This window comes from Vidua macroura, chromosome 2 (genome assembly GCF_024509145.1).
Source record: "Vidua macroura isolate BioBank_ID:100142 chromosome 2, ASM2450914v1, whole genome shotgun sequence".
NCBI classification, from domain to species: Eukaryota; Metazoa; Chordata; class Aves; order Passeriformes; family Viduidae; genus Vidua; species Vidua macroura.
This window is the reverse complement of record NC_071572.1, coordinates 862510-890352: the sequence shown is the minus strand read 5'-3', so window position 1 is coordinate 890352 and position 27843 is coordinate 862510. Positions and strand designations below refer to the sequence as shown.

The window sequence follows — 27843 nt, the reverse complement described above, 5'->3', positions numbered from 1 at the left end:
GGCCCCCGGGCTCTTTGAAGACCTTCTGTCCCCCCGTTGTGTTTGGTTGGTTTTGTTCCCATGCCCCTAGCACGTCCCCCCCTGCCCCGTCATTTTTGCTCCATGCCTCGCCACGCCTGCCTCATTTCCCTAGCTTGAATTTGCTCATTGTTTTGTTTTGCTTATGTGTTGTTTTCCTCCTTTTTCTAGGAATCATATGTTGTCCATCCCCCACTCAGGCTTGAAAGTCCTCAAAGAGACCCACTATCCCATAGCAGTGCCCAGAGGGATGATGGGAGATGCAGCCTTGATCATGTGGCTTCCAGCATGATCATCTACTGCCTTCTGAGTCAAGAACACACTGCACAGCAGTCTTACCTCATTTGACATTTAGTTTTGCATGGAATCGCAATGGCTGAGTTAATTACCGACAAAATTAAACTGATTCAAAACAAAAAAAAACAAAACAAAACAAAACCACACACACGCAAAAAAAAAAGAAAATAAAAATCAGAGGATAGTGGGTCCTTTTGTGGCTTTCAGAGTTACCAAACTAATTTTTCCACCTTTGCACAGGTGCTTTTGGTAGTTTTAAAAATTATTTTTTAAAAGATATATTCTAGCCTTTTAAAGGAAAAGTATAAATTTAATTTCTTCATTGCAATTTTGTTTGTGCAAAAAGACCCACTATCAAGGAATGCTGCATGTGCTATTAAAATTGTTCCAAATGTCCATGAATTGGAGACTTTATGTATCTTTCTTTTTTATTGTTCACTTGTCCAGTGTTGTCAATGTGTCTCTTTTTTTTTTATTATTTTAATTTTCTTTTTTTTTTTTTTTTTTTTTTTAATTACAAAAGAACAGAAGGAGTTAAAATCAGTTTAAGGAAGTTTAAATGTGCCCAGTTCCAGGTATTTTGTTGTAGTTACTGTACTGTTTGTACCAGGTGGTGGTGTTGAGTGTGTAACCCATTGTGGGGAGGGGAAATGCCCTCCTCCCGTGCCAGAGGCAAACCTGCAGCGCTGTCTTACCCAGCTCTGTTCATTGGATTTTGCACATTACTTGTAGCTGCAAACAGTGAGCAAACAGCCTGGTTTGTGTCGTGTCCCTCGGTTTGTCACATTCCCGGGTCAGAATGGGTGGAATGTTCCCTCCTGGGGGTGCCAGAATTCCCAAATTCCCCCCCGGGGACGGCGCTTGGGCTTCTCAGCTGTGCTGTCTGTGGAACACCACCTTCTGAACGAGTCGTTTTCCTGACAAGAACGAATGTATAGAACTATCTCCCTGCAATTAATTTCCAATGTTTACATTTTTTTAAACTAGACTGTGGAATTTATACAAATTAATCCGAGGTGGAGCTTTCAGTGGAGTTGTAGCTGCGCTGTAGCCGAGCCGTGCCCGTCTCCGTAGCGTTAGCGCCCGGCTCTTGCTGAAATGTGCTGGCAGTGCCCTCTCCCAGCACCTGGAGCACAACAGAGCCCTGCTACTAATGATTTACCACGGAGTTCCGTCCTGGTTTCTGTATCCCACTGTCCCCGAGCCCCTGCTGGCACCTGTAGCACTCCCAGCCCAGCTCCCTGCTCCCGACCCGTCCTGCGGTGCAAAGGACAAGTGAAGCTCCTTATTCAGTTGCACTTCAGTATTTCATCACTATGAATGTAAATTATATAAATATATAAAAACCTGCAGCTTTAACAACTGTAATCCAGCCTTTCCAACTAGTTCCGTGTATAGAGAATTAAATCCTTCGTACAAAAGAGGCCGACACGTGTTTGTTGTCTCTTGCTGGGTCACACCGAGCTCGCCCCGAGGGCTTTGCCAGCAGCACAGCCTGGAGCCCTGAGCCCCTCACAGGGACGCCTGCCTGGCTTCTTGGAACGTGCTCTCACTGTAATTCCTCAGCTTCATCGTTGTTCTCTGCAGCATTTGCCCCTCTGGCTCAGGGGGATTGCTGGGGTGTCCTCGGACTCCTGGCGGGTCCCTTCCAGCTCAGGATGTTCTGGGATTCTGATTCCCTACCCCGGGTTTCTACGTGGTACCAATCTGGATTTTGATTTTTTTTTTTTAAATATTCTTTCTTGGTTTGCCATGGGTTTGGGATTTGGGATTTGTTTTATGCCAGAAGCTCAAGTCTGAAAACAGTATTTAAATAGTAATGCATCTTTCACTTCTACCATAAAAAAGCAATTCTTCTCCATCATGGCCACTTGCTGACAACTGCAGAAATGGAACAGCACATCCCACTTGTGATTTTCAGTGCTCTCTGAGGGGATGGAGCCAGGTTGGACTCCACTCTGTCAATATTTTGTGCATTAACTGATATTTGAACGAGAGCCTCTGCCTCTTTTCCCATCCTGAGCTGCTGGGTTGAAAAACAGACTCGACTGAAAGCACTGGCCCTTGGGGACACTGTGGGTCCTGGGACTTCAGGCCAGAAGTACAGATTGAATCTGTGGTGAAATATTTGCAATGCTTCAGCTGTAGGGGATTCAGGTGCTGCTCTTCTCTTTCCCTTTGCATCGAGTGAGAGGAAAAACAGAGCTCCTGCAGTGCCCTGAGGGTGCAGGTTCTCCCCGTGTCCTCAGGGCTGAGACTGGAGCCTGCCAAAATCACTGGGGGCAGCTTTGCAGTGACTGGGAGGAACAGTCTGGGGTTGTCCCTCTCTGACTCACAGAGAATCCCCAAATCCCCGGGGCTGGAAAAGCCCTCCCAGCCCATGCAGTGCCAGCTGTGCCCCGTGCCCACCTTGTCCCCAGCCCAGAGCTCTGAGTGCCACCTCCAGGGGACACCTGCAGGGATGGGCACTGCAAAGCTCCCTGGGCAGCCCCTGCCAAGGCCTGAGCAGCCTTTCCATGGGGAAATTCCTGCTGCTGGCCAAGCTGAACGCACACGAGGCACTGCTTGTGCCAGGACTCCTCAGGCAGAAGAGCAAAATAAATCTCATGTACAGAGTCCCAGACAAAGACACTCCCTTGGGGCTTGAGTGACAGATGTTGAACTCCCTGTAATGTTCATTTCCTCCCTGAGTCCCTAAGGGTGCTCTGCCAGCTCAGCAGGGAGTGTTTCATCCTCTCCTTCCTCATCAGGGATTCTCCTGAGCTGCAGGAAACAAGGCATTGCAGTGACTGCTTCACTTGTCTTTATGGACATCAATATAGAAAAGTGTATATAAATATATGTACAAGAAAGGGAGTCTGACAGCAGCTGGGGCTGCCCTGGATCCCTGGCCAGGTTGGACACTGGGGCTGGAGCAGCCTGGCACAGTGGGAGGTGTCCCTGCCATGGCAGGGGTGGCACTGCCTGATCCTTAAAATCCCTTCCCACCCAAATTATCCTGGCATTCTGTGAATTGGTTCTTTGTCTTCACTTCCCTGTGCCAGGTGCCTTCTCCTGTTGCACAGGAATTGTCACTTGAGGGATGGAGAGGAGACTGGAATTCCAGAGGCTGCCAGTGCTGCTGGATTTTATTCTTCACTGTTTTTACTGCTTGTGGGAATTCCTTCTGTATTCAACTGCTGACAAAGAATTCCCATGGATGTTCTTTCAGAGAATTTGTTCTTTTCAATAGTTGAAATCTGTCCAAGGCAACTCTAAGTCTGAAATGTGGGTTTATCAAGAATGTTTTGCTTTATATTCAGGATCAGTTTTATTTAAACCTCAATTCTTTTGGAGCTTTAGTGGCTTCACTTTCTGTCCCCATGAGCTCACTGAGCACATTTTATTCCCATAAGCAAAATCACTGAAATTCTGTTTTTGTTCTCTGGTTTTAAAGCACTTCTAGTTCTTTGTGGTTATTGACTCCAGCTATTTAACTTGTTAAATAGCAACTTCTGTGCAGTAAAATCAGATGACAGATTACTTGTTTTTAACTTTATTTTAGACAACTTCAGTAGATTCAGGAACAATGTACCTCAAACATCGCTGCATCAGTAGAACTGACACAGGACAGGGTGGCCAAGGGCTGCTTAGCTAAACACGGGGCTGAGGTGACCTTTGGGTTCCAGGACATTGTCCTGGTGCTGTTAAAAATGAGAATGGTTTCACCAAGACTTCACTGCCCACCTGGGCACTTCAATGAGCAAAGCTCTTGAACTGAGCTGGGAGGGACCCCCAGGGATCCCCCAGTGCCAGCCCTGCCCTGCCCAGACCCCCACCAGCCCCAGCCTGGGCACCCCTGGCAGCGCTGTCCAAAGGCTCCTGGAGCTCTGGCAGCCTCGGGGCCGTGCCCATTCCCTGGGGAGCCTGGGCAGTGCCAGCAGCCTCTGGGGAAGAGCCTTTCCCTAAAATCCACCCTAAATCCCTCCTGGGCCAGCTCCAGCTGCTCCCTGGGGGCTTTCAGGTCACGGGAGCAGAGATCAGAGCTGTCCCTCTGCCAGATGAAAGTGAAAAAGTGATAAAATGTTGTTTGATAAGAGGTTGGAACATTTAAATACTGCATTTGGTTCCCACATTCCTGGATGCCTGCACAGCACCTTTCTTTGTGGAATTCCCTGTGGAATGGGGCTGTGCAGTCCCTTCTGCTGCCTGTGACTCTGCTCCTGTGCCCTGAGTGCCCAGGGGCTCCCACAGGCCCTGGGTCACAATCCAGAGGTGAGGTTTCATTTCCTGATGTGTTCTGGACCATTCCAGGGCTTGGTCAGCTCTGGGATTTACATTTTTGGATGCATTCTTGCCCTCACATGTGGGATTTTACTGTCCCCAAGCAGCCTCTGGAGAGGGATTGGCAGAACCATGACTCAGGGAATGGTTGAGGTTGGAGCTCCAGCAGTGAGCACATCCTCAGGGGCCACATCCAAACCTTCCTTGAACATTCCAGAGAGGGCAATTCCACCCCAAAATAGTGCTGCAGGTTTTGAGTGGGACTGCCCAGATTTGTTTCCAGCTCCTTCCCTGCACCTCAGAGGGAAGTGCTCTAACGGGAACTGGACACACTGGTCTGCTTGAAGAATTCCAAACCTGCTGAAATGGTGGAAAAGAGCTGAGAAATGGGGTTGGCCACTGCAGATGGAGAGATCTGTTTGAACCCAGACCATGTCCTCACCTCCTCACCAAAGGCCTGGGGTGGCCTCTCAGTGGAGGGTCCATCCCAGGAGATTTAAGGGGAATTGGTTGCATCTGAAACAGGGGCTAAGAGAGTTGAATGTTGAAATGCTGTGATTTAAATAACTCAGCACTGCTGAGGCCTCTCGAGGGCTGTGTCCAGTTCTGGTTCAAGCAGGAGAGACCTGGAGGAGAGACCCAAAGCCAGGGCAGTGCAGTCAGTCCTGGCTTTAACCAAAATGAAAACTTTCTGTGGAATTGTGGGGTCACAGAGTGACTTGTGTTGGGATGGACTTCAGAGCTCATCCAGTGCCACCCCTGCCATGGCAGGGACACCTTCCACTGTCCCAGACTGCTCCAAGCCCCATCCTGCCTGGCCTGGGACACTTCCAGGGATCCAGGGGGGTCCACAACACCCCTGGGGCTCACTCTGGTGTTCAGGGATCACAGGATGTTTATTCTTAGCATTGAGTGCTGTCCTTTGCAATCGTCCATGACAAATTGAAGCTGTCAGCTGCTTGATTCCTCAAAAGCCTGCAGTTCCAGAGAACTGCTCAGAGAAGTTCCAGGGTTTGTAGGAAAGATGGGATGTTGATACTCAGGTGCTGTTTCACCTCGTGCTGCTGAAGAGGTTTTGACAGCTTGAGCTGAGAGGTCCAGGCTTCAGAAGAGTGTGTGAGGTGGCACTTCATGTTCTGGGGAGGGCCAGGGTTCTGCAGGAAATGCATTTATAGCATCCTGCAAAGGGAGAGCACCTTCTGCAGGGAGCCCTGGAACACAGCAGTTCACAACCTTCCAGGCACGTGCTGAGTTTGAGAGGGATCAGAATCCTCTGCCAAGAGCTCAGCGTGGAGAGGTCGGGGACTCAGGGGCTCTCATCCCACAGGGCTTGTGTTTCATGGCTTTTGGCCAGAACATATTCCTTTAAAAGGAAAATCTTTATATTGTCTTCCTGTAAATATTTGTCTTTCTATTCCTGACCTAAGTTGCTAATCATTAACACTGTTATTAATATTATTAATTAACTATTAGTGGAGGGGACAGCCGGGGGGGTCGGGCTGTGCTCCCAGGGAACAGGGACAGGAGGAGAGGGAACGGCCTCAGGCTGGGCCAGGGCAGGCTCAGCTTGGCCAGCAGCAGGAATTTCCCCATGGAAAGGCTGCTCAGGCCTTGGCAGGGGCTGCCCAGGGAGCTTTGCAGTGCCCATCCCTGCAGGTGTCCCCTGGAGGTGGCACTCAGAGCTCTGGGCTGGGGACAAGGTGGGCACGGGGCACAGCTGGCACTGCCTGGGCTGGGAGGGCTTTTCCAGCCCCGGGGGTTTGGGATCTGTGAATAATTTACCTGAGTGAAGGGTGCTCTCCTGGTGTGCTGCTCCCTTCTCCTTAAGGATTTGGAGGAAAGCTGTGACATCACTTTTGCCTGCTCCTGGTTCCCTCTAACAGGACAGATCCCTGTCTCCTGTGACCCAGTCACTACAGCCTGGGCCAGCACGAGGCTTACAGGGAAATGTGGCAGTGGCACTGCTTAGAAAACCTCCCCAAATGAAAAGGAATCAGCAGCTGTGGCCATGGATGTGGATCAGTGATTTCCACAGCAGAACCTCCCTTCCCAAAAAGCAGCATCTTGTTTTAGGCTCCGTGTTGGTCTTGGGAGACCCAGATCTTCAGGGCTGACTTTGTAAGGAAGAGGAACAACATCTTTACTCTATACAGAGATTTTAAATGCATTTCTGGAGCCCAATATTCTGCAGGGACTGTGGTGCTGGGAGGTCAAGGCACAGATCTGCACTTCCAACATTTGTCTGTTGGTTCTCTAAGTCCAGCCAGAATGGCAGAGTTCATGGATTCACTCTCCTGAGAACAACCAAATTAATTATTGTCATTTCCCCATCCTTTCCTGGCTTTACTGGATTGAAGCAAAGAATTGCCAGAGCAGCTGGGGCTGCCCCTGGGTCCCTGGCAGTGCCCAAGGCCAGGTTGGAGCAGCCTGGCACAGTGGGAGGTGTCCCTGCCATGGCAGGGGTGGCTCTGGGTGGGCTCTGAGGTCCCTCCATCCCAAACCATTCCACGATTCTGTCATCTCTGCAATCCAGTTCACCAAAGTTCTTTGGCATCCATGAAGAACGAGCCAGACATTTCCACCTGGAAAGGAATCCGCTTCTTCTTCAGTGTTCTTAATGCAAAGACAAGAAAAATCTCTGTGCTTGTGCACCTCACGAAGAAAATCCCCTACTAGGAAAGTCTCTTTGGGATGTTCTGCTCAGATTTGGGCTTTTTTTCCCCCCCAAATACTTCATATCCAAAAGCAGAGTGTTTGTCTGTGGGCAGAGCAGCCCATTCACAGCCCAGCCACGGGAGTCACTAAAATGGTTCATTATTCAAAATGTCAGTGCTCTCTCCAAGGGCTTGGTGATGGAAATCACCTTCAGGCCAAGGATTTTGAACATCTTTGAACAAGGACTTCCCCCAGGAAAAGTAATTAAACACTTGGTTCTCTTCTAATGAAGCACTGGGAGAACTGGGGCTGTTTCTTAGGCCTGTGGTTTACGTGGTACCAAAGAAGCTGCTCTGAAATCAGGCATTTATTCAACAGAGATGAAACTTGTGGCTTTTGGAAGGGGCCAAAATTCATTGCTTTGGCATAAAGATGATATTTCTCCACATCTGCTTTTTATTCCAAGCAAAGTTTCAGTTGCACTTTGTGAAGGGCTGTGACATCCTGTGTCTCAAGGGAGCCTTGTCTGTGTTACTCTGCTTCCCACCTGATCCCAGCTCCAACCTGATCCCAGCTCCAACCTGATCCCAGCTCCATCCTGATCCCAGCTCCATCCTGATCCCAGCTCCATCCTGATCCCAGCTCCAACCTGATCCCTCCCAGCTTCAGAGTCAGAGAGGAAACAACCTTGACTGTCTGTATCTCCTTTTCTGGGTTTGTTTCATTTGGTTTTGTTTGGGTTTGGTTTTGCTTTGTTGGTGGTTTTTTTGTTTCTTTTTTTGTTTTGTTTTGGTTTGGTTTTTGTTTGTTTGTTTGTTTTGTTATTTTTAAGTCAAATCCATCATTCCCCTTTCAGGAGCACAGCTCAGTTAAAGCAGATGTTGCTGGTATTCCATGGAAATAATGGTGACACACCTGGACCTTCCAGTGGCATTGTCTGAGCTCCATTCAGGAAGCTAAAAATGCAGGAAATACTCCCTAAGTATTAACTTTATATGCAAAGAACTCAAAGAGTTACCTGGGGCCTGATGTTTCCATGAGAAAGTTCGTTTCCATGGGGAATATACTGAATTTGCTGAGGGGTGAGGGAAAGAATTCAACTGGGGAATTTTGGTTGTATGAAAATAGTTGAAACAGATCATTTTTAGAGCCAAACATTTTCCACCTGTTTGAAATCAACTTTGCTTTTTGAAATTCATTGTATTTTATGCAGAAAAGTAGCAAAAACTGGAAGAAAATTTTCTGTGTTCCAGTCTCAGAAGAACTTAATTAAGCTCAGCTGAAAAATAATGGCTTACAGAAGAAAGAATGGAATTAAATGTTCTGTCTAATTCAGAGTAGAAAAGAAAATTCAAGACTGTGGAATTGATATAAAAATCCTCCCATCTACAGGGGATCAGTGCAAGGGAGGTTTGCAATGAAAGGACAGAACTGATGAAGAGGAGCTCTCAGTGCCAGCCTTTCCCCGTGCTTTTAAGTGTGAAGGAGAACAAAATCCACCCTTGGCTTGGCCCAGGCATCAGTGGAATCTGGGGATCTTTGCATGTCCTGGCTCAAGCCCTTCAAACATTTGGGAGCAGTTTTTAACTGAAGTGTGAAGAAGTGAAGAGGCCCTGCAGGCCCTTCCTGAGCAGGACTGCTGTGAGCAGAAGGGTCAAGGTGAACCTTGAACATCGAGCATCCATCAGCTGAGGGCCTCATTCCAAAGGGCCCCTTGGAGCATTAGGGTCACTGCAGCTCTTCCCTGGTTCCCTCTGGGATATCTCTGCGTTTTCCTCACACCACATGGAGTCCTTTCCCCCTTTCTCATTGCCAGCCCCCCGTGTGGGATTGGAACAACACAACCCAAGGGGTCGGGGCCTCCAGGGTGAGGTTGGGGACAGGCAGGCACAGGTGAGGGAGACTCAGCGTGGCCACCAGGGAGGAGTTCACACACAGAGATGGCTTTTGTTGTAAGGCGTTAAAAGGAATGTTCGGGGTCGCTGAGAGATGCAGCCCTGCGGGGGCTGTGCCGTGTGAGCAGTCGCGGACCCCAGAGCAGGCAGCAGCCGCTGTTCCCTCGGCGCGGCTGTGGCTGCCGCAGCTGCGAGCCCTCTGGCACAGCCCGCTGAAGGCCGGGTGCTGTTGTGTTTTGCAGGGTGTGCAGACCTGCACCTGCTGGACATGCTGACCCCCACGGAGAGGAAGAGGCAGGGCTACATCCACGAGCTCATCGTCACCGAGGAGAACTACGTCACCGACCTGCAGCTGGTGACAGAGGTGGGGCAGCTCTGCAGCCTCGGCTGCACCAGCCCCTGCACTGGGCAAAGCTCAGCTTCCACTGCTGCTCTGCCTGCCGGGGGCTCCCTGTGCCATCCTCATTTATCTCTGGTGGTGGAGATACAGGTACAGACAGAGATGGAGAGATACAGATACGGATCCAGAGAGAGATCCAGAGATAGAGATCCAGATAGAGATAGAGATAGATATGAGATAGAGATAGAGATGAGAGAGATAGAGATAGAGATAGAGATAGAGATAGAGAGAGATAGAGATAGAGATAGAGATAGAGATAGAGATAGAGATAGAGATAGATAGAGATAGAGATGAGATAGAGATAGAGATGAGATAGATAGAGATAGAGATAGAGATAGAGATAGAGATAGAGATAGAGATGAGATAGATAGAGATAGAGATAGAGATAGAGATAGAGATAGAGATAGAGATAGAGATAGAGATAGAGATAGAGATAGAGATGAGATAGATAGAGATAGAGATAGAGCGATAGAGATGAGATAGAGATGATAGAGATAGAGATAGGGATAGAGATAGAGATAGGGATAGAGATAGAGATAGAGATAGAGACAAAGATAGAGATGAGATAGAGATGAGATAGATAGAGATGAGATAGAGATAGAGATAGAGATAGAGATAGAGATAGAGATAGAGGTGAGATAGAGATGAGATAGAGATAGAGAGATAGAGATGAGATAGAGATAGAGATGAGATAGAGACAGAGATAGAGATAGAGATAGAGATGATATAGAGATAGAGATGAGATAGAGATAGAGATAGAGATACAGAGAGATAGAGAGATAGAGATAGAGATGATAGAGAGATAAATATAGAGATAGAGATGATAGAGAGATAGAGATGATAGACATAGAGATAGAGATACAGAGAGAGATATAGAGATACAGAGAGATAGAGATGATAGAGATAGATACAGATACAGATAGAGACACAGGTACAGATACAGATACAGATAGATACATATAGATACAGATACAGATACAGATACAGATACAGATACAGATACAGATACAGATACAGATACAGATACAGCTGTGGGTGGGTGCAAACCATGGCAATCCCCTGTGCTACCAGCACCAAAAATGTTGGTGTTTGGAGTGTCATTTTAGCAAAGCCCTTTTGCTCCCAACTCTCAGTGTTTATTTCTCATGTACCAGTTGTGAAGTTTAAATGTTCTGGAATGAAGCACATTCCCTGTGCTCTGAGGGGGGTAGTGATACTGAGTGATAACTGAGCAGTGGGGTTCAGTTGTCACTTCCTCTGATTGCCTTTAGAGGTAGAAAAAAAAAGGAATTAGTACAGACAACTATAGGTAATTCTTTTGACAGAAAAGCAAAGTCCTTTTTTGAAGAAGTGTTCAAGATATGGAAAACTTGGGGCTGTCAGAGAAATCAGGTCTTCCATAGAAGAGTCCAAAGTAAAATCTATTTTCAATTGCATTATCAAAGGAATGCTGGGATCTTTTGCAAGAGAGCTCTGCTAAAATTCCCAGGTTTCAAACAGATTATCCAGATCAGAATTAACACCACCACCCCTACAAATTCAGAGTATTCCCTGTTAAAGCCCCTCATACCTGAGGGTCTCCTTAGTCCAAGCCATCCCAGGGAACACCGTGGAAGTCTGGGACATGGGGCATGCTGGGTCTGTCTGTACTTACCCTGTGCACTCTAAATGGCCTCTTCTGACTCCCCAGATCTTCCAGAAACCACTGATGGAGTCTGAGCTGGTCACAGAAAAAGAAGTTGCCATGATTTTTGTGAATTGGAAGGAGCTGATTATGTGCAATATAAAACTACTGAAGTAAGTTGTTTTTTTTCCCCCATAGTTCACAAAAGCAGAACCCTGGGCCTCTCCCCCTGCTTCTCCTTTTATCTGCTTGAAAACATTTGCCACTTACACAAATCCTAACCAGAAGGGCCACGTGTTTCTCCATGGGGGAAAAAGCAAACTGGGGGCAGTGTTTGCTGTGAGCTGTTGAGAAGAAGCCAGCAGTTCTCTGCCATTTGCACCCACTTGGTTCCAGTGCTGCAGAAGGCAAATCCTCCTCTGCCCTGAAGAGCAGGGCTTGCCAAGGCTTCCCACAGGACAGGACTTTCCCTGCCTGGTTCCAAAGGGTTTGTGCCCAGAGCACCCCTCTCCAAAGGCTCCGGGTGCTGCTGCCCCAAATCACTGCCAGGGAAACTCAGTGAGGGCACAGTTAAACCTGCACCTTGATAAGCAAAAGCATTAATAAAGTTCTTTTCTTTCCCTACTCAGCTGCTAATTTTCACTGAACCTACAGGGATTTTACAGCTTTGTAATATCTCCTTGTTTTTGTAAAATGTATTTGAAAATGGCCCACAAGGTGAAAAGTTGTGGCAGTGACAGGACAAGTGACAATGAAGGTCTGAGGTTTTTCCTTAGGAAACCGGGCTAAAAACTCTAAGAGATGGGGTTTTTCCCTGCCTCATTCACACATCAGTAACTCTCTTTCTAAACCAATAGAAAAGGAAATTACCCTCCTCTTTCTGTCACCTGTGATCTGGCATTGCATTAAAGTCAAGCAGCAGCAGGATGGCCAGGAGAGGGAAAGGTGTTGGCTGGGGGTGCAGCCTGGGTTATTTATTGTATCCTTGCAGTAAATCTTGTGGCTGATGTATTTATGGCTCTCTGGGTTTCCATAATGAATAAGAACCCACCCCTTTATTCCATAACTGAGGAGTGGCTCTTTGTCCAACCCCGTGCCCTGCTCCTGCTCAGGGCCCTGCGTGTGAGGAAGAAGATGTCCGGGGAGAAGATGCCGGTGAAGATGATCGGGGACATCCTGACAGCCCAGCTGCCCCACATGCAGCCCTACATCAGGTTCTGCAGCTGCCAGCTCAACGGGGCCGCCCTCATCCAGCAGAAGACGGATGAAGTGCCCGAGTTCAAGGAGTTTGTCAAGGTAGGAGAAGCAGCAGCCCCTGGGAATTCTGTGCATCTTCTCACCTGGCTGATCTGCTGAGCCAAGGAGGCCCCACCTCGAGGGCTGTGTCCACTTCTGGGCCACTCACTTGAACAAGGACCTTGAGGGGCTGGAGCATGTCCAGGGCAGGGAAGGGAGCTGGGAAGGGGCTGGAGAATTCCTGAGGGAGCTGGGAAGGGGCTGAGCCTGGAGCAAAGGAGGCTCAGGGGGGACCTTGTGGCTCTGCACAGCTCCTGCCAGGAGGGGACAGCCGGGGGGGTCGGGCTCTGCTGCCGTGTCCCAAGGGAAAGGAGAGGAAATGGCCTCAAATTGCACCAGGGCAGGCTCAGAATGGAGACTGGAAACATTTTTGTCCCTCACAGAGTGCTCAGGCCTTGGCAGGGGCTGCCCTGGGAGGTTTGGAGTCACTGTCTCGGGGAAGGTCCGTGAGGTGGCTGGATGTGGCCCTTGGGGATTTAGGGTGATGCTGGTGGTGATGGGTGATGCTTAGGGATTTGGGTTTAGGGTGATGCTGGTGGTGATGGGTGATGCTTAGGGATTTGGGTTTAGGGTGATGCTGGTGGTGATGGGTGATGCTGGGGTGGCACTGGGTGATCCTGAAGGGCTCTTCCAGCCCTGGTGATCCTGGGATTCTTGTCCAGACAAGGCAGGTGAAGAAGTGGTGTAAAAACCACCAGGAGTTCTCCTGCTGATGTTGTGACCTCAGAGCAGATTTAGCTGAGGATTGGTGCTCATTTATTGCCTTCCCTTTTCCATTCTTGGAGGAGCTCATTTTTTGAGGTTTAAACCACCTGACTAACCAGATTTTACCTCTCTAATGTTTCAGAGGTTAGCAATGGATCCTCGCTGTAAAGGAATGCCACTATCAAGTTTTCTACTAAAGCCTATGCAACGGGTAACCAGATACCCACTAATAATTAAAAATGTACGTTCCTTTGCACACATGGTGGGTTTGGTGCTGCTTTGCTTACACCTTAATTACAGGCTTGTTTCCTTATTTGTGTCAGGTTTTGTCACTGTGAGATTTCTGATGTGCTGGGGAATGTGGGATGTCCTTTAATACTCAATTCCAGTATAGAAAATGGGATCATTCCTTGGGCTTTGGCAAAATTATTTGATATTTCCATTTGAAACAGAGATGAAGCTTGCACCCAAAGATCCAGAAGGCAGTGAGTGCTGAGTGAAAATTTAAAATTCAGATAACAGGAGCAACAAGACAACCTTGTGCTCATAATTGCCTTTCCCCTCAGTGCCAATCCCTCCCCACGGGCTGAGCCTGGATTGCTGCAGATTCCCCTGTGCTGATGGTGCTGGAGGATTTACAGCCCTTTCCTAACTTCCACTTGTTGCTTAACACTTCCCATCCCAAATAACACCATGGAACATGGCCCAAGGCTTTCACAGGGAATTATGAATTGGTTGTTGGTGTTTAAGGGATTCCTTCAGCAGTTGTGGCTGCATTTCTGTATTTGGCTGCAACGTGTGTGCTTCTGTCAGAGAAGCCAGCAGTGTCCTGGAGCAAAGGCTGTGCAGGCAGGCCTGCAATCCAGCTGTTCCCAAATAGCATTTATGTCCCATTTCTCATGTCTGTCAAGGAGGAAAATAAACGTGGGGCTGGCTCTGCTGGCAGCAAAGGCCTGGAATGGCAGTGTGGGGCTGACAGAGCGAGCGCAGCTGAGCTGTGGTGCCAGGAGCCTGACGCTGGCTTTGCTTTGTGCAGATAATAGAGAACACCCCCGAGAACCACCCTGACCACAGCCACCTGAAGCACGCCCTGGAGAAGGCGGAGGAGCTGTGCTCGCAGGTGAACGAGGGCGTGCGGGAGAAGGAGAACTCGGACAGGCTGGAGTGGATCCAGGCCCACGTGCAGTGCGAGGGCCTCTCCGAGGTAACCGCGGCCGGCCGGGGGCTGGCCACGCTGGCCACGGGGACTGGGGACACGGCAGCAGCCACCCCATCCCCTGTCCCCTGTCCCCACCTGGCCTCCTGCACGCCCTCCTGGCTGCTGCTCGTGTTCCTGCCCCTCGGGGCGAGCCCTGCTCGGGTGCCTGGCTCCGGAGCAGTCCCGGCTTCCGTGCTGCCTTTTGCAACCACCACTTCCCAGTTTCCCAGTTCTTTGTGGAACAGTGGTTATGGGACTGCTGTATCCCACTCCAAAGCTGAACCTGGCCACTATGGAGTGCTTTGAAAGCTAAATATTTAGAAGTATTTTCTGTGATAAAGCTTTGTGTACATTTGAAAGGTCAGGAATACTGATCAAGTCTCTGCAGACTTTACACAGAGGATCCCTGCCTCCCATGCCATGTTGTTTTTTATGGTTACGTGGCAAGTTTCTAGAAATACTGTGTTTGTGTGTCCTGCAAAAGGAGGGAAGATATTCTGATGGCCTTCCTGTTGTTGATGGAGGTAACAGAGGCAGACAGATCACAACTTGATTTTCAAAGTATGCACCATTCTAGAAGGTAAAAAAATAATGAGCGCTGGTTGGTTCATAAAGTAGAAAAATTGCATTTCACTTGAGGAAGTCTGACTGTTCTGGGAGAAAGATGGGTGTGACAATGTCAGCACATCCAGCTGCCTGCCAGCAGGAAAGTGGCTGCTTTTATCCTCTGTAGGTGGTGCCTGGCCCCAGAACAGCAGCTCCACACCCTGACAGAGCCTGTGGTGCTTGCTGCAGCATAGCACCAGCAGCAGCCCCAGCCATGGCAGGGAACAGCCCAGCCTCTCCCTGTTTTCTGTCCAAGGGGTTTCCAGCCTGCCAAAGGAGCCCCTCCAGCTGCCCTGGGAGAGGAGAGCTGTTCCAAACCCTGGTGAAAATAAACCTGAAAATGGCACTTCAGGCAAGGGCAAAACTCTGCTGATCCCTAACAAGGCCTGGCTGAGTCTGGGATTGCACCAGTCCCAGTGGTCAGCAGCTCTAACTTGGGGTATTGTGGCCATCTGGAATCCTTTGGGGTGTTTTAAGGGGTGAAATTCAAACACAATTCAGAATGCAGCCCTTAAGGAAGCCCAGCCTGTGGAGAGGCCGTTGGCAGAGCTGCCGCTCATCCAGGACAGGTGCCCTGGCTCGGTCCCACCCCCGGAGGTGCATGTGCGTGGCCAGGGGGCACAGATGCTTTTGGCTTCCCCCTGCCTGCCCAGCCCGTGCCCCTGTGACCTTCAGGGGACTCTCATGGGGCCTCCTGTGACTTGCGCCGCTTGTCGTGCTCGAGGCATGGCTCGTCACCCCTGTGACACAGACTGGAACCAGGACTCAAAACTGTATTTGGTCTCTTGCAGGGCAGCCCCGATTGTTTCACTTTATACAGTGCGTTGTTGTTCTTCTTCTACTTTTCGCAGCAACTCGTTTTTAATTCAGTTACAAACTGCTTGGGACCACGCAAGTTCCTGCACAGTGGGAAGCTCTATAAAGCCAAGAGTAACAAGGAGCTGTATGGTTTTCTCTTCAACGACTTCCTCCTCCTCACTCAGATCATAAAACCTCTTGGCTCTTCTGGCACAGACAAGGTCTTCAGCCCCAAGTCCAACCTGCAATACAAAATGTACAAAACTGTAAGTGCTGCTCCGACACAGGGATGGGGACAGGGCTCAGGAGCTCCATTCTGGGGGTGTGGGCAAGAGCCTTCCTAGAGAAGAGTTTGAAAGCTTTGGGGTTCAGGGGCTGATGGCAGGAAGGGTGGCTGTGTGCTCTGGTGAGATAAGAAAAGATGCTTTTGAGGTTTTGCTTGAATAAAACTCTTCCATGAGGTCTCGTGTGTTTGGGGGAGCGGAGGGAGAGCGGCGTTCACTGTCTGCTGTGCTTGGCTCTCCCCAGGAGTGTCCCCAGGCCATGCAGGCACCTCTGTCTTTGTCAGCTTTTAAAATTTTCTGCAGAAATACAGGAGGCAGAAGGGGGGAGATACTTGGGGCATGGCATAAACCTGCTGTGAGCTGATGTGTGCTGAATGCCCCCGTGCAGACTCTGCAGTACAACTCCAGCTCTGCTGATGTTTTACAGCCCATTTTCCTAAATGAGGTACTGGTAAAATTACCCACAGACCCTTCTGGAGATGAGCCCATCTTCCACATCTCCCACATTGACAGAGTCTACACACTCCGGGCCGAAAGCATTAATGAAAGGTAAGTGCCTTCGTGGGCCTTCAAAAAGTCTGGGAAATGTAGGATGGGAATGGTCGTGATGGAAACTTGCAGGGCACTTCCAAGCTGGTTATTTTACAAGACTGGAAAATTCCTTCTTGGGAATATGGTGATCTGAAAAGGAGGGAGAAATAATGACTTTTTCTGAATTCCAGCTAGGCCAGTGATGAAATGGCTGAGGGTGGATGTTTAGGCTGCATTTCACATTTTATGGTAACGTGAAGAAGGCAAGAGATGCAATTCTATCCTCTGCTGTTACCTGGGGTAGTGGCAGGTGTCTGCCCATGGCAGGGAGTGGAACTGGGTGAGCTTTAGGATGCCTCCCAACTCAAACCATTAATGTCCTGTGGAGCAGCATCTCTTCATTTGGGGTTCCAAAATTGATCCACAGCCTCCAGATTCTCCCATGTTTCCTTGACTCAGGCTCCCTTGTATGTCACAGCAGTTCTTCTAAGCCCTTGAGGTCACTTAGTAGCCCCTCTGCCACCCTTTTTCTCTGTCAGCCTTCCCCCTCAGCCTCCTTCAGGCACAGGCTGGGATTGTTGGGGTGGACTCAGTGATCCATGTGGGTCCCGTCCAACTCAGGATGTTCTGTGATTCTTCAGCATGAAATCATTTCCCAGAAGGGCCCATTCACCACCCATGGACTCCCCAGGTTATGCTTTTAAAGTCCTGAGAGTCAGAAGAATTGGGTAGGAAATTTCAGGGACCAATCCCAAGGACACTGGCCACCTCGGCAGCAGCAGTGTCTTGTCCCTTCTGGCTCCAAGAAATCAGTTTATTCAAAGAAAACAAGGGGCTGGATGAAAGCAAACCTGTTCTTTAGACCTTTTGTTTTCTCACCAAGCATCTCCTGCTTGTGGCTCTCTTGAGCTTTCTCTGTGTGATGGGGTTTGCTGCCTTGGGATGGTTACATTCTGCAGGTGCTGTGAATTCCAGTAAGATCCCGTCCAAGCAGACAGCTGTGCAATGACAGAGCCTGGGATGGGGCCAGAGCCTTGGCTGGGAAGGAGGGACAGCTTTAGTTTTGCCTGCTGTGCTCCAGCAGGGAAAAACAGAAATGGCATTTTGCAACTTTTTTTTCTCCTTTCCTTCTGAAGGACTGCCTGGGTTCAGAAGATCAAAGCTGCCTCAGAACTTTACATAGAGACTGAAAAGAAGAAGAGGGAAAAGGCCTATTTAGGTACAGCATAGGATGTGGGGGTCTCATCTTCTCTGGAAAAGTCCCTGGGCAGGAAAATCCATTGGTGACATTTCTCTCTGCTCTTCTGTTCCACCACAGTTCGCTCTCAGAGAGCAACAGGCATCGGGAGGCTGATGGTGAATGTTGTTGAAGGCATTGAGCTAAAACCCTGCAGGTCCCATGGTGAGTGCCTTGGCTTTCTTTGCTCCATCCAGGGGACATTCCCATTTGCCAGCCTAACTCTGCAGAGGCTCTGTCCCAGACACGATTTTGTTAAATGACGTGGGTTTAATGAAGGTAAAATAGGCAGAGGTGACTTTGTGCAGCTGAGCCTGGTCCTGCAGTTATCCTACATGGGGCTTTTGTTTCAGTCTGGCTTAGTTTCCAGCACACAAGCCATAAAGTCCTGAAGGGAAGAGTGGAGGGTGCTCAGCACCCAGCAGAGTATTTATTCACTGTTATGTTAATGTAGCCCATTACAGAGACAGTGAAGCAGAGCCTGGGATGGGGCCAGAGCCTGGGATGGGGCCAGAGGCCTGGTGTGTCCAAAGCCTTTCCCAGCTCAGCTGACTGTTGGAGCAGAAGGAAGCTCAGGAGCAGGAGCACGCAGCTAAAAAAGCCCCGCTCGTTTCTGTTTGCTCCCATCTTCCCAGGAAAGAGCAACCCCTACTGTGAGGTGACCATGGGCTCTCAGTGCCACATCACCAAGACCATCCAGGACACCCTGAATCCCAAGTGGAATTCCAACTGCCAGTTCTTCATCAAGGACCTGGAGCAGGACGTGCTGTGCATCACGGTGTTCGAGCGGGACCAGTTCTCCCCGGATGGTGCGTACGGGGCTGCCCCTGCCAAGGGCATTTGCAAAGCTCTTTTTTGAGGAGGAGCATTCCTGCTGAGGGAAATCAGAGGGAATGGGCTGGGCTGGGAGATGATCTTTAAAGATACCCCAGATTTGACCCTCTTTGCATATTTAGGAGTCAACCTCGCTCCACCCAGTATCAGCACAAAAAGGCTGCAGCTCCCTGTGGGTTTTGAGAGTTCCTTTTCTTGTGCAGTTGACAACAACTAAAATGTGATTTGTAATTCTGCTAAGACTCCAGATAGCTCTGGATGCTGCTTGCACACAGATGGAGTCAGGCAGGAGGAAGAGAAATGTCTTTGAGCTCCAGTTATGTGCAGGAACAGTAGCAAAAATGAGCCCAGGATTCCAAACCCAATAGAGTCATGGAACAGTTCAGCTTGGAAAGGACTTTAAAGATTATCCAGTTCCAACCCCTTCCATGGGCAGGGACACCTTCCACTATCCCACGTTGCTCCAAGCCCCATCCAGAGTGGCCTTCAACACTTGCGGGGGTGGGGATTCCACATCCTCTCTCATTCTTATTTCATGAGCTGGGATGAACTTGTGGAGGATCACAGGGTGTATTTTGGAGTCACAATCTCTCAGGCAGTGTTTGGATAGGACTGGTACTGGCTCACTGACCTCGTTACTGGGCTGATGACCTGCTTGGCTCTGTCATCTCCAGCAGGTTCACTCTCAGGTTTAACTGAGAACTTTGGCCTTCTGCTAACGTGTCATGAAATCAAGAAGTCCCTGGAACAAGGCAGCTGCGAATTCCATAGTGGGTTTTTCCACTTACAGGCCCATTTCATTTTAATGCTGCTACTGTTTAACATGGTCTGGCTAAATGCCCTTGTTTGCAGCTTGGCAGCCTTTGGCCCTCTACAAGTGCACAACTAGAGTTGGACCAAAGGCTCATTTTCTCTTTTGTTGTATGTGGGTGGAAGTTCAGGTCCTTCTGCAGGCTCTGGTTTCTCTTTCCTGAGCATGCTGTGTTTCTGCATTCCAGACTTTTTGGGCAGGACAGAGATCCGTGTGGCAGACATCAAGAAGGATCAGGGTTCCAAGGGACCAGTTACAAAGTGTCTCCTTCTGCACGAAGTCCCCACGGGAGAGATCGTGGTACGCCTGGACCTGCAGCTGTTTGACGAGCCTTAGGAGAGAGGGGCCAGTGTCAGAATTGAGCCAGAGTTCACTGCAGGAGGTGTCTACAGAAGCTGTCACCGAGTCCTTGCTGGTGTGGCATGAAACTACTGCTTGCCCTTCACACGTCAGAGGGTTATCAAAGCAAACAGGAGCATCTTTGTGCCTTGATAATTCTCACTGAACACATGAATCCCAATTTAGTGAGGAGATCTCCCTCAATCTCTCTGTGTGGAATTTGGCGTTGGTTTCCTGGGCTGGTGAAACAACCCTGTTGTTCCTTGTGCTGCAGTGGGGATGGCTGGCAAAACACATGGGTGGCTGTGCTTGCTCCAGGTGCCCTGCTCTTTAATTCCCCGTGGAGGAGGCAGTGTGGGTGTGTTTGGAGGCTTTCTGAGGGTTTTCCCCTTCAGGAGTTCTGTGCCTATTGCCTAGCAGAGTGGTGTGTAAATGCGAGTGAATGGAAGGAGCAGTTTTGCAGCAAGAAGATCTTCGAAGATCTTCATGATGTTACTGAAAAGACTTAGAAAATAAATAGTCTATATCTATAAACAGAGAAGATTCTATTAACATACCACTTCATGACTTGTGTCGCCCCTGAAAATAAAAGCTGTCCAGGCCTTCTGCACAGAGATGAATTGCACTCCAGAAGAGTCCAGCCCTCGGTCCCTTTGGGAGTCGTTGTCCCCAGGACTGTAAGTGCTGGGGCAGGAAGCCAAGGGTGAGGCACAGAGCCCTGCTGGGTGTCGTGTGTACCTCCTGGGTACTCCTTCACTGCTGCTGCTCCCAGGCTGAGCGTCACCTGCAGTGGGGAAGAAGAAACAATCGTGGCTCCAGCTCAGGAAGCGAAGTTCCAGCCTGCAGGGCCTGGTGTGCAGAGCAGTGTGTGGTGCCCAGGTACGGAGCTGAGCCGTGCTCACCTGTGTGCAGGCAGGACACAGGGCCTCGGGGCAGCCCCGGGGGTTCAGGGCAGCCCGTCCTGCAGCTCCCACGGGTGGCTGCTGGATGTCACCAGAGAGCTCGTGGTGGTGCTGCCAAGTGGGGAACCCAAAGATCCAGGGCAATGCCAGGGCTCTCCATCCGTTTCACTCCATGGATAACAACGTCCAGGCCCACGTCCCTGTTTGGCAAAGCTCCCGGCTCCAGGCGGGCTCCAACGTCTGCTTTCCCTCAGGCACACGTGTGAGTGCCCTGCTGAGTCTGGACTCAGGGGACAAAAGATCCCTGAGAGTCAAATTCCTCTTTGTTCTGCTTGGATTCCTTTTGTTCATGCCCTGCCACGCATCCACTGGTATTTTTGTAAGGACTTCATTCCGGATGGGAGGTGCCAGCCCGTGTCATTCGCATGTGAACGTTCTCGTGGAGCTGTTGTTAGGTTTTGGTGTTCCTTGCATGTCCTTTCAGTACTGGTTCCCACCTCTCCTGTGTCGGCGGTGTTCTCTAGCACTCCAAGTCTTATTGGTTTCCATTAGGAAATTAGGATATATCCATAACAGGTAGGTAGATCAGTATGGTAATAAGTGTAAACTGTGCTGGGAAGTGTCTGTGTATTATAATTTCCTAAAAGACCACTGTAATGTTTCAAGCAATGGGAAGGAAAAAAATGTATGTTGGAGGGACAACAAAGTTTACATTTCATACTTTTCAGAATCGCTTTATTATTTATTTATTGAAGATAGTGTAGAATTTTGTATCAGAAATGACAGACATACTTATGTATTTTTTGAAACAAGACAGAGATACACACTTTAGTTAGAAACTTTCAACTGACCACATTTTAGAGGGAGTGTGACTTCCTAGGCATGCATTTGTTTACCACTAACTGGCTGAAAACACGATTAAGAGAACTTTAAGTTTCTATTTTTCAATGTTGTTAAGAAAATTGTTTCAATTAAAATATGTAAATAGTACTAAACCCATGCTTTCCTAATTCCATATCAATACATTTTATTAAATATAATGTATATGAAAATACACATTGTTGTGGTAGGATAAAAAAAAGTGATAAAATCTATTACTGGAGTACCATTAAATGTCATTGTCTAACCTTTTATTGCTGTCCTAATTTTACTCAGTGCTGCCAACAGGGTGAACATTCATTTCAGTGTTTCACAAGCATCACAAGCAATGTTTCAAAAAGCATCACTTTTTTTGTTAATAGTGTCATTTCACCAGTATCAACTACAGTGACAGCTGAACTGGCTAACAGGAAAAAAAAATGTTGTGGCTGGAATGCAGAAACATTTGGGCAGGGTTTTGGAGGGAGCCCCAAGGAGCTGCACCTGCCTGAGGCTCATTTGGTGCTGGAAGTGGGGGACCCTTCACTCGGGGGCCCCTCTCAGATTGCAATGCGTGTCATGGACATCAGAGAATCCCAGAAGGGTTTGTGTGGGAAGGGACCTTAAAGCCCATCCAGTGTCACCCCCTGCCATGGGCAGGGACACCCTCCACTGTCCCAGGCTGATCCAAGCCCCATCCAACCTTGGGCACTTCCAGGGAAGTGCTGTAGCAGCCTGTAGGATTGCCCTGTTTTGGGGACCTGTGACAGAAGGAGCCCCTTCCCAGCCCCATCACTTGGGATGTCCCACTCCCCTGGATGCACAGCACTGCTGAACTCCCATCAGTGCCAGCAGGGGTTACTCAAACACTGATGAGGAAAGGCTGGAGTTTGGCTCACAGGTATCCAATGAATCCCCCATAATCAGTCCCGTGCTAAAGGGGAAGCTCATCCTGTCCCTGTGCATGGGGGACAGGCTGTGTCCATGCCCTGGTGACAGCGTCGCTGCCCTTGGAGCTCGGTGGCACATCAGCACTGCCAGCTTCCCAAACAGAACTGTGCTTCCTGGAGTCACAGAATCCCCGAATCCCCGGGGCTGGAAAAGCCCTCCCAGCCCAGGCAGTGCCAGCTGTGCCCCGTGCCCACCTTGTCCCCAGCCCAGAGCTCTGAGTGCCACCTCCAGGGGACACCTGCAGGGATGGGCACTGCAAAGCTCCCTGGGCAGCCCCTGCCAAGGCCTGAGCACTTGGAAATCCTGTAAAATAAAACCATCCCCAGGCTGGCCTTGGCTCAGAAATGCTGAGAGCCTGCCTGGGGCAGAGCTGATGGAGAGCTGGGCTGTAAAACCAGGAGAGGCTGCTCAGAGCTGGGGAAGGGACTTGGGCACCTGGGAGCCAAAGCCCGGCTCTGAGCTGACACTGAGCCAAAGAGCTGAGTGATTGCAGCAGGTTTTTTTCTAGAGGCACTTAATTACTCAGTATTTTCTCAATGTGAGTTTTTATGAGGGTGCTTTTTCAATGCTCATTTTACAATTTTTTTTACCCTTTAAAAATAATTCAGTCACTTTTTGTTACATGTGAGGAGGATTAGGGTGGGAAACATTGTGGGCAATGGAGTTTTTTCTTACATATATTCTCAAAACTGAGATGTGACAAGTCCAGACTCTGACTCCAACAGCAGTATCTGGTTCCAGACTGCTCTGCTTGTCACGGTGAGATCTCAGTCCATTCAAACCCAGCAGTCAAAGCCCTTGAAACAGGGAGAAGCTGGGAATCAGGAGAAATTGCTTTGAGGGCTGGCTCTGTGTGTACATTCCACATCTACCCTGGCTTTGTTCAGCCTCTCCACTCCTGTCCTACATGCACATTGCTGTAGCCAGAGTTCAGAACATGCTTATAGATATATATGTGATTATTGTACATACAGTATAAAAATACAGCTCTGTTGTCATTGTCAAATACCAAGTAAATCTCGCAGAAAAGCGTTTAAAGGCACCTGGTTTTGTTTGTTCATTTAAATATTTTAAAAGAGGGAGTGTCCTCAGGAAATTATTTTTCTGTATGTAGGAGGATGTATCTAGGATCTCATTAAAAAAAATAAAGAACTGCAGTGAGAGTCTGTTAAATGGCCCTAATTACTTGATAGAGTTGTCAAAGGCTCTGCTGTGACCGTGGGTCCATTCCTTGGCTGCCTGTAAAGCTGCCTAAGTGACACTGTCCCTGGATTTAGGGGCCAGTTCTGGGATCTAACAGTGCTGTGCAAGCAAAGGGAACTGGGGCTTCCTCCAAGCCCCTGGGTCCAGCTCCTGCCCCTGCCCTGAGCACAGGAGAGGGGGAGAAAGAAGAAATAGGGACAGAGCTGCAAGGTCAGAGCTTGGTGAGCAGCAGGAGCTCTGCCCTCCCTCCATCCCCCAGAAGTGGCTGGGTGTCTGAAGGGTGATGGATGGGAAGGGAAATCCATCCCAGTTCCAGGAGCTGCTCCATGGAATGGGGACTGTGGTGTGACACAGGAGGAAGAGAAGGTTGGGTGGGGGACCACGGTGTTGGTCCAAGGGTCTGGCCCTGTCTCCAGCCCTGCTCTTCAGGGAATCACAGGATGCTTTGGGGGGGTCCTTAAATCCCACCCAGTGCCAGCCCTGCCATGGCAGGGACACCTCCCACTGTGCCAGGCTGCTCCAGCCCCAGTGTCCAACCTGGCCTTGGGCACTGCCAGGGATCCAGGGGCAGCCCCAGCTGCTCTGGGCACCCTGTGCCAGGGCCTGCCCACCCTCTGAGAGGAGCTGCTCCCTCTTCCCCATCTCACCCTGGCTTTTTAGTGCACATTTTGCTTTTTGCCAAACAAATGGTATGGATTAATTTCCTTTTCTTTGTCTAAGTAAACCAGAGAAAAATTCTACTGTCTGTAGAATTTGTATGATCCAAAAAAATATGAAGGCATTATAAAAAATTATCTGGCAATAGAAGATAAAGTTACCCTTTCTTTCAAGAAAATGCAATTAATTTATATTGTTCATTTACAGCATATTTAACTTTCCTCAGTAAAATATCTGTACTGTGAAGATGACTCCTTTTGGTTTTTAAGGCATTTGTAATAGGTATGCATCAGGCAGTACTGTTTCTCATAATGCAATTTTAACCTACTTCAATTGCTGTGAATGTCTTGTTTCCTCAGTCACTCCTGGTTAAACAATTCTATTTACAGACAAAGTATAACTGAACAAGAGTCCTTAAACTGTGTCCCCCTGTGTGAGGCCTGGTGCTGTTCCCAGCCGTGGTGGCACAGCTGGTGTGGGGCTGTGCAATGTCAGACACAGCTGAGACCGGCCTTGTGCAAGTGAATGATGCAAGAATAAATGCAAATGATGCAAGAATAAATGCAAATGATGCAAGAATAACTTTTTAAAGTTTACCTGTGTGCTGTCACATTTCTGAGAAGTGCTGGAGAAGAGGCAGATGGAGCCAAGAAATCTGCAGACGAGGCGCTCTTCCCTCAAGCTCCAATCTCTGCTCTGGGACAGAAACAGTACCCAGGGATCAGCTGGAGCTGGCCCAGGAGGGATTTAGGTTGGATTTTAGGGAAAGGCTCTTCCCCAGAGGGTGCTGGCACTGCCCAGGCTCCCCAGGGAATGGGCACAGCCCCGAGGCTGCCAGAGCTCCAGGAGCCTTTGGACAGCGCTGCCAGGGATGCCCAGGGTGGGCTTGGTGGGGGTCTGGCACTGGATGGTCCCTGTGGGTCCCTCCCAGCTCAGGATATTCCATGATTCCATGACTATTTATGCTGCCAGCACCTGCCTTGCTCTCCAGGCACAGACAAGCACATTAGGAAAAAACAGCATTTTTTATTAATGTGTTGTGATCACCCACCCATAAGGGGAAGGAAGCACCCAAGAATCATAAATGCTGAGAGACAAAAGCAACGATAAAAGCTGGAACATCCACAAAATAATAAAAAACTTTTGTTAAATACTTACGATTATTTTTATCAATGTATTAATATTTTGTTAATTTGACTTATTACTACACAACTGCTACATTAATCCCAACCTACAATAAAAACACGTTGAAGTGAGTTTGGCATAAAGGGAAAGGGTGAAAGGGCAGAGAGAAAGGAAAAGGTGAATTTAAATGGGATGACAGACAGAAAGACAAGGAAAGAAAGGGGAAAGAGATCATTACTCCTGGCTCCAGCATGGTTCCGGCTGATGGGACATCAGTCCTGGTTCCAGTGTTGATCCAGCTGGTGTGATGTCACTGCTGGTTCCAGCAGTGATCCAGAAGAGGGGACATCACTCCTAGTTCCAGCAATGATCCAGCTGTTGGTTTGTCCAGGGTCAGGGGCTTGGTGGGAGTACCCTTTTATGGACTGGGTTCCCCACCCTGAAACGGGTTTCATACCTCTATGCAAATTGGGTCTCTTGTACAGTCAGTTCTTTCAGAGCCTTCTGGAAAAGGGTCGGCACTTTGGGGGTCCTCGGTGCTCTTGCTCCATGGCCACCTCTTGGCCCGAGTCCTGCGCTTGCAGTGCTGGGTTGTGCTGATCTCCAGGAACCACAACCAGGACGTTTGTCCCAGCCAGGTGCTGCTCTGCCTCCACCTCCAGGCCCGGCCTGGTGCTGGTGTGGGCACTACTCTTCTGGCTGTGCCACCAGGCAGGGACACTGGAACAGCCCCAACGCCAGACTGGGACACCAGAACGGCCCCAACGCCAGACTGGGACACCAGAACAGTGCTGGTGTGGGCACTACTCTTCTGGCTGTGCCACCAGGCAGGGACACCGGAACAGCCCCAATGCCAGACTGGGACACCGGAATGGCCCCCACACCAGAGAGGGACACCAGAGTGGGCCCTGCACCAGAGAGTGACACCAGAATGGCCCCAACACCAGAGAGGGACGCCAGAACGACCTCAACACAAGAGAGGGACACCAGAACAGGCCTCACACCAGAGAGGGACACTGGAATGGCCCCAGCACCAGACTGGGACACTGGAACAGCCACCGCACCAGAGAGGAACACCAGAACAGCCACGCACCAGAGAGGAACACCGGAATGGCCACACACCAGAGAGGGACACCAGAACAGCCACGCACCAGAGAGGAACACCGGAATGGCCACACACCAGAGAGGAACACCAGAACAGCCACGCACCAGAGAGGAACACCGGAATGGCCACACACCAGAGAGGGACACCGGAACGATGCCCGCAGCGCCTGCCTGAAGCGGGAGGGACAGTTCTCAGAGACCTGGCTCTGTGCCACTGTCATCTCTGCACCGAGAGGCTCGGGAGGCTCCTCCTCCTCAGCAGCTGCTGGCTTGGCACCTGTGGGACTCCACAGGGCAGGAGAGGCACTGGGCTCATCAGCACGGGCTGCCTCTGCTGCCACCTCTGTGCCCAAATGCCTGGAACAGCTGGGTCCCTCCAGGGGGTCTTTGTCATCCATCAAGCCCAAGGGTTTGTTCCAGATGTTGTCCTGAATGGCTTTGTCCCCTTGACACACCACTGGGACTCCTTTGGAAAGCACATTGTCACTGACACTGAAATCAACAGATGGCAGGGAGTCATCAGCCAACAGCTCCTGCCATTGGGCCTCCACCTTCTCCTTGCACAATTTCAGATGGGACAGTTCTTGGTGTCTGTCAGCTTTGTTCTTTTCCTCCTCCTCAGCACCATAATGGTTGGGGAAATTGGCTTCCAGCCATTCCAGCACCAGCTGATGCCTTGACACTTCCTCCAGTTCTGGCAGTTCAGGTGACGAGCTTGAATCTCTGTCCTTACCACCGAGCAGGGCCCTCCTTGTCAGCTCTTCATCCTCACGTTCTTCCCAGTTAGGAGAGCTCTTCATCCTCGTGTTCTTCCCAATAGGAGAGCTCTTCATCCTCGTGTTCTTCCCAATGGGAGAGCTGTTCATCCTCACGTTCTTCCCAATGGGAGAGCTCTTCATCTTCATCTTGTTTCCAATTGGAGAGCTCTTCATTCTCGTGTTCTTCCCAGTGGAAGAGCTGCTCATTGTCATCTGCTTCCCATGGGGACACGTCTTGGACATCATAGTCTTCCCCAAACCACAGCTCTGTCTCGTGTTTGACGTCTACTGGGGAAAACTTCTCATCCTCGTAGTTAACCCCTTGGGACAGCTCTTTGTCACTGTCACTCGCCCCTTGGGGCAGCTCTTTGTCATGCTTCTCTTCCCCTGGGGACAGCTCCTTGCAACTCTTTTTGTCCCCTTGGGAGAGCTCACTGTCATCTTCCACTGGGAACAGCTCCTTGTCACTGCTGATTTCCCCTGGGAAGAGCTTG

At 49.6% G+C, this 27843-nt stretch overlaps 1 protein-coding gene and 1 long non-coding RNA gene across 7 annotated transcripts in view; one reads left to right on the top strand and one right to left on the bottom strand.

Annotated features, from left to right (window-relative positions):
• The window catches only part of ITSN1 (intersectin 1), a 106754-nt gene extending 84930 nt beyond the window's left edge, over positions 1-21824 (top strand). For 4 of the 6 annotated variants that reach the window (XM_054002248.1, XM_054002262.1, XM_054002242.1 and 1 more), the window contains 11 exons: positions 9371-9492; positions 11219-11325; positions 12265-12448; positions 13296-13394; positions 14190-14357; positions 15809-16021; positions 16467-16588; positions 17707-17789; positions 17889-17972; positions 18443-18616; positions 19640-21824. In XM_054002248.1, the coding sequence (XP_053858223.1) occupies positions 9371-9492; positions 11219-11325; positions 12265-12448; positions 13296-13394; positions 14190-14357; positions 15809-16021; positions 16467-16588; positions 17707-17789; positions 17889-17972; positions 18443-18616; positions 19640-19788 (1505 nt within the window). In that variant the 3' untranslated portion in view covers positions 19789-21824. Of the gene's footprint in view, positions 1-189; positions 1740-9370; positions 9493-11218; positions 11326-12264; positions 12449-13295; positions 13395-14189; positions 14358-15748; positions 16022-16466; positions 16589-17706; positions 17790-17888; positions 17973-18442; positions 18617-19639 lie in introns of those variants that run through there. The other 2 variants (XM_054002278.1, XM_054002270.1) reach the window with 2 other exon arrangements.
• LOC128821369 (uncharacterized) lies at positions 15911-26579 on the bottom strand. The gene is made up of 4 exons (XR_008441088.1): positions 25945-26579; positions 25726-25862; positions 24960-25058; positions 15911-15997 (listed from the first exon to the last, which is right to left on the bottom strand). It is a non-coding gene; the product is annotated as an uncharacterized LOC128821369 (long non-coding RNA).
• Positions 26580-27843: the final 1264 nt, after the last annotated feature.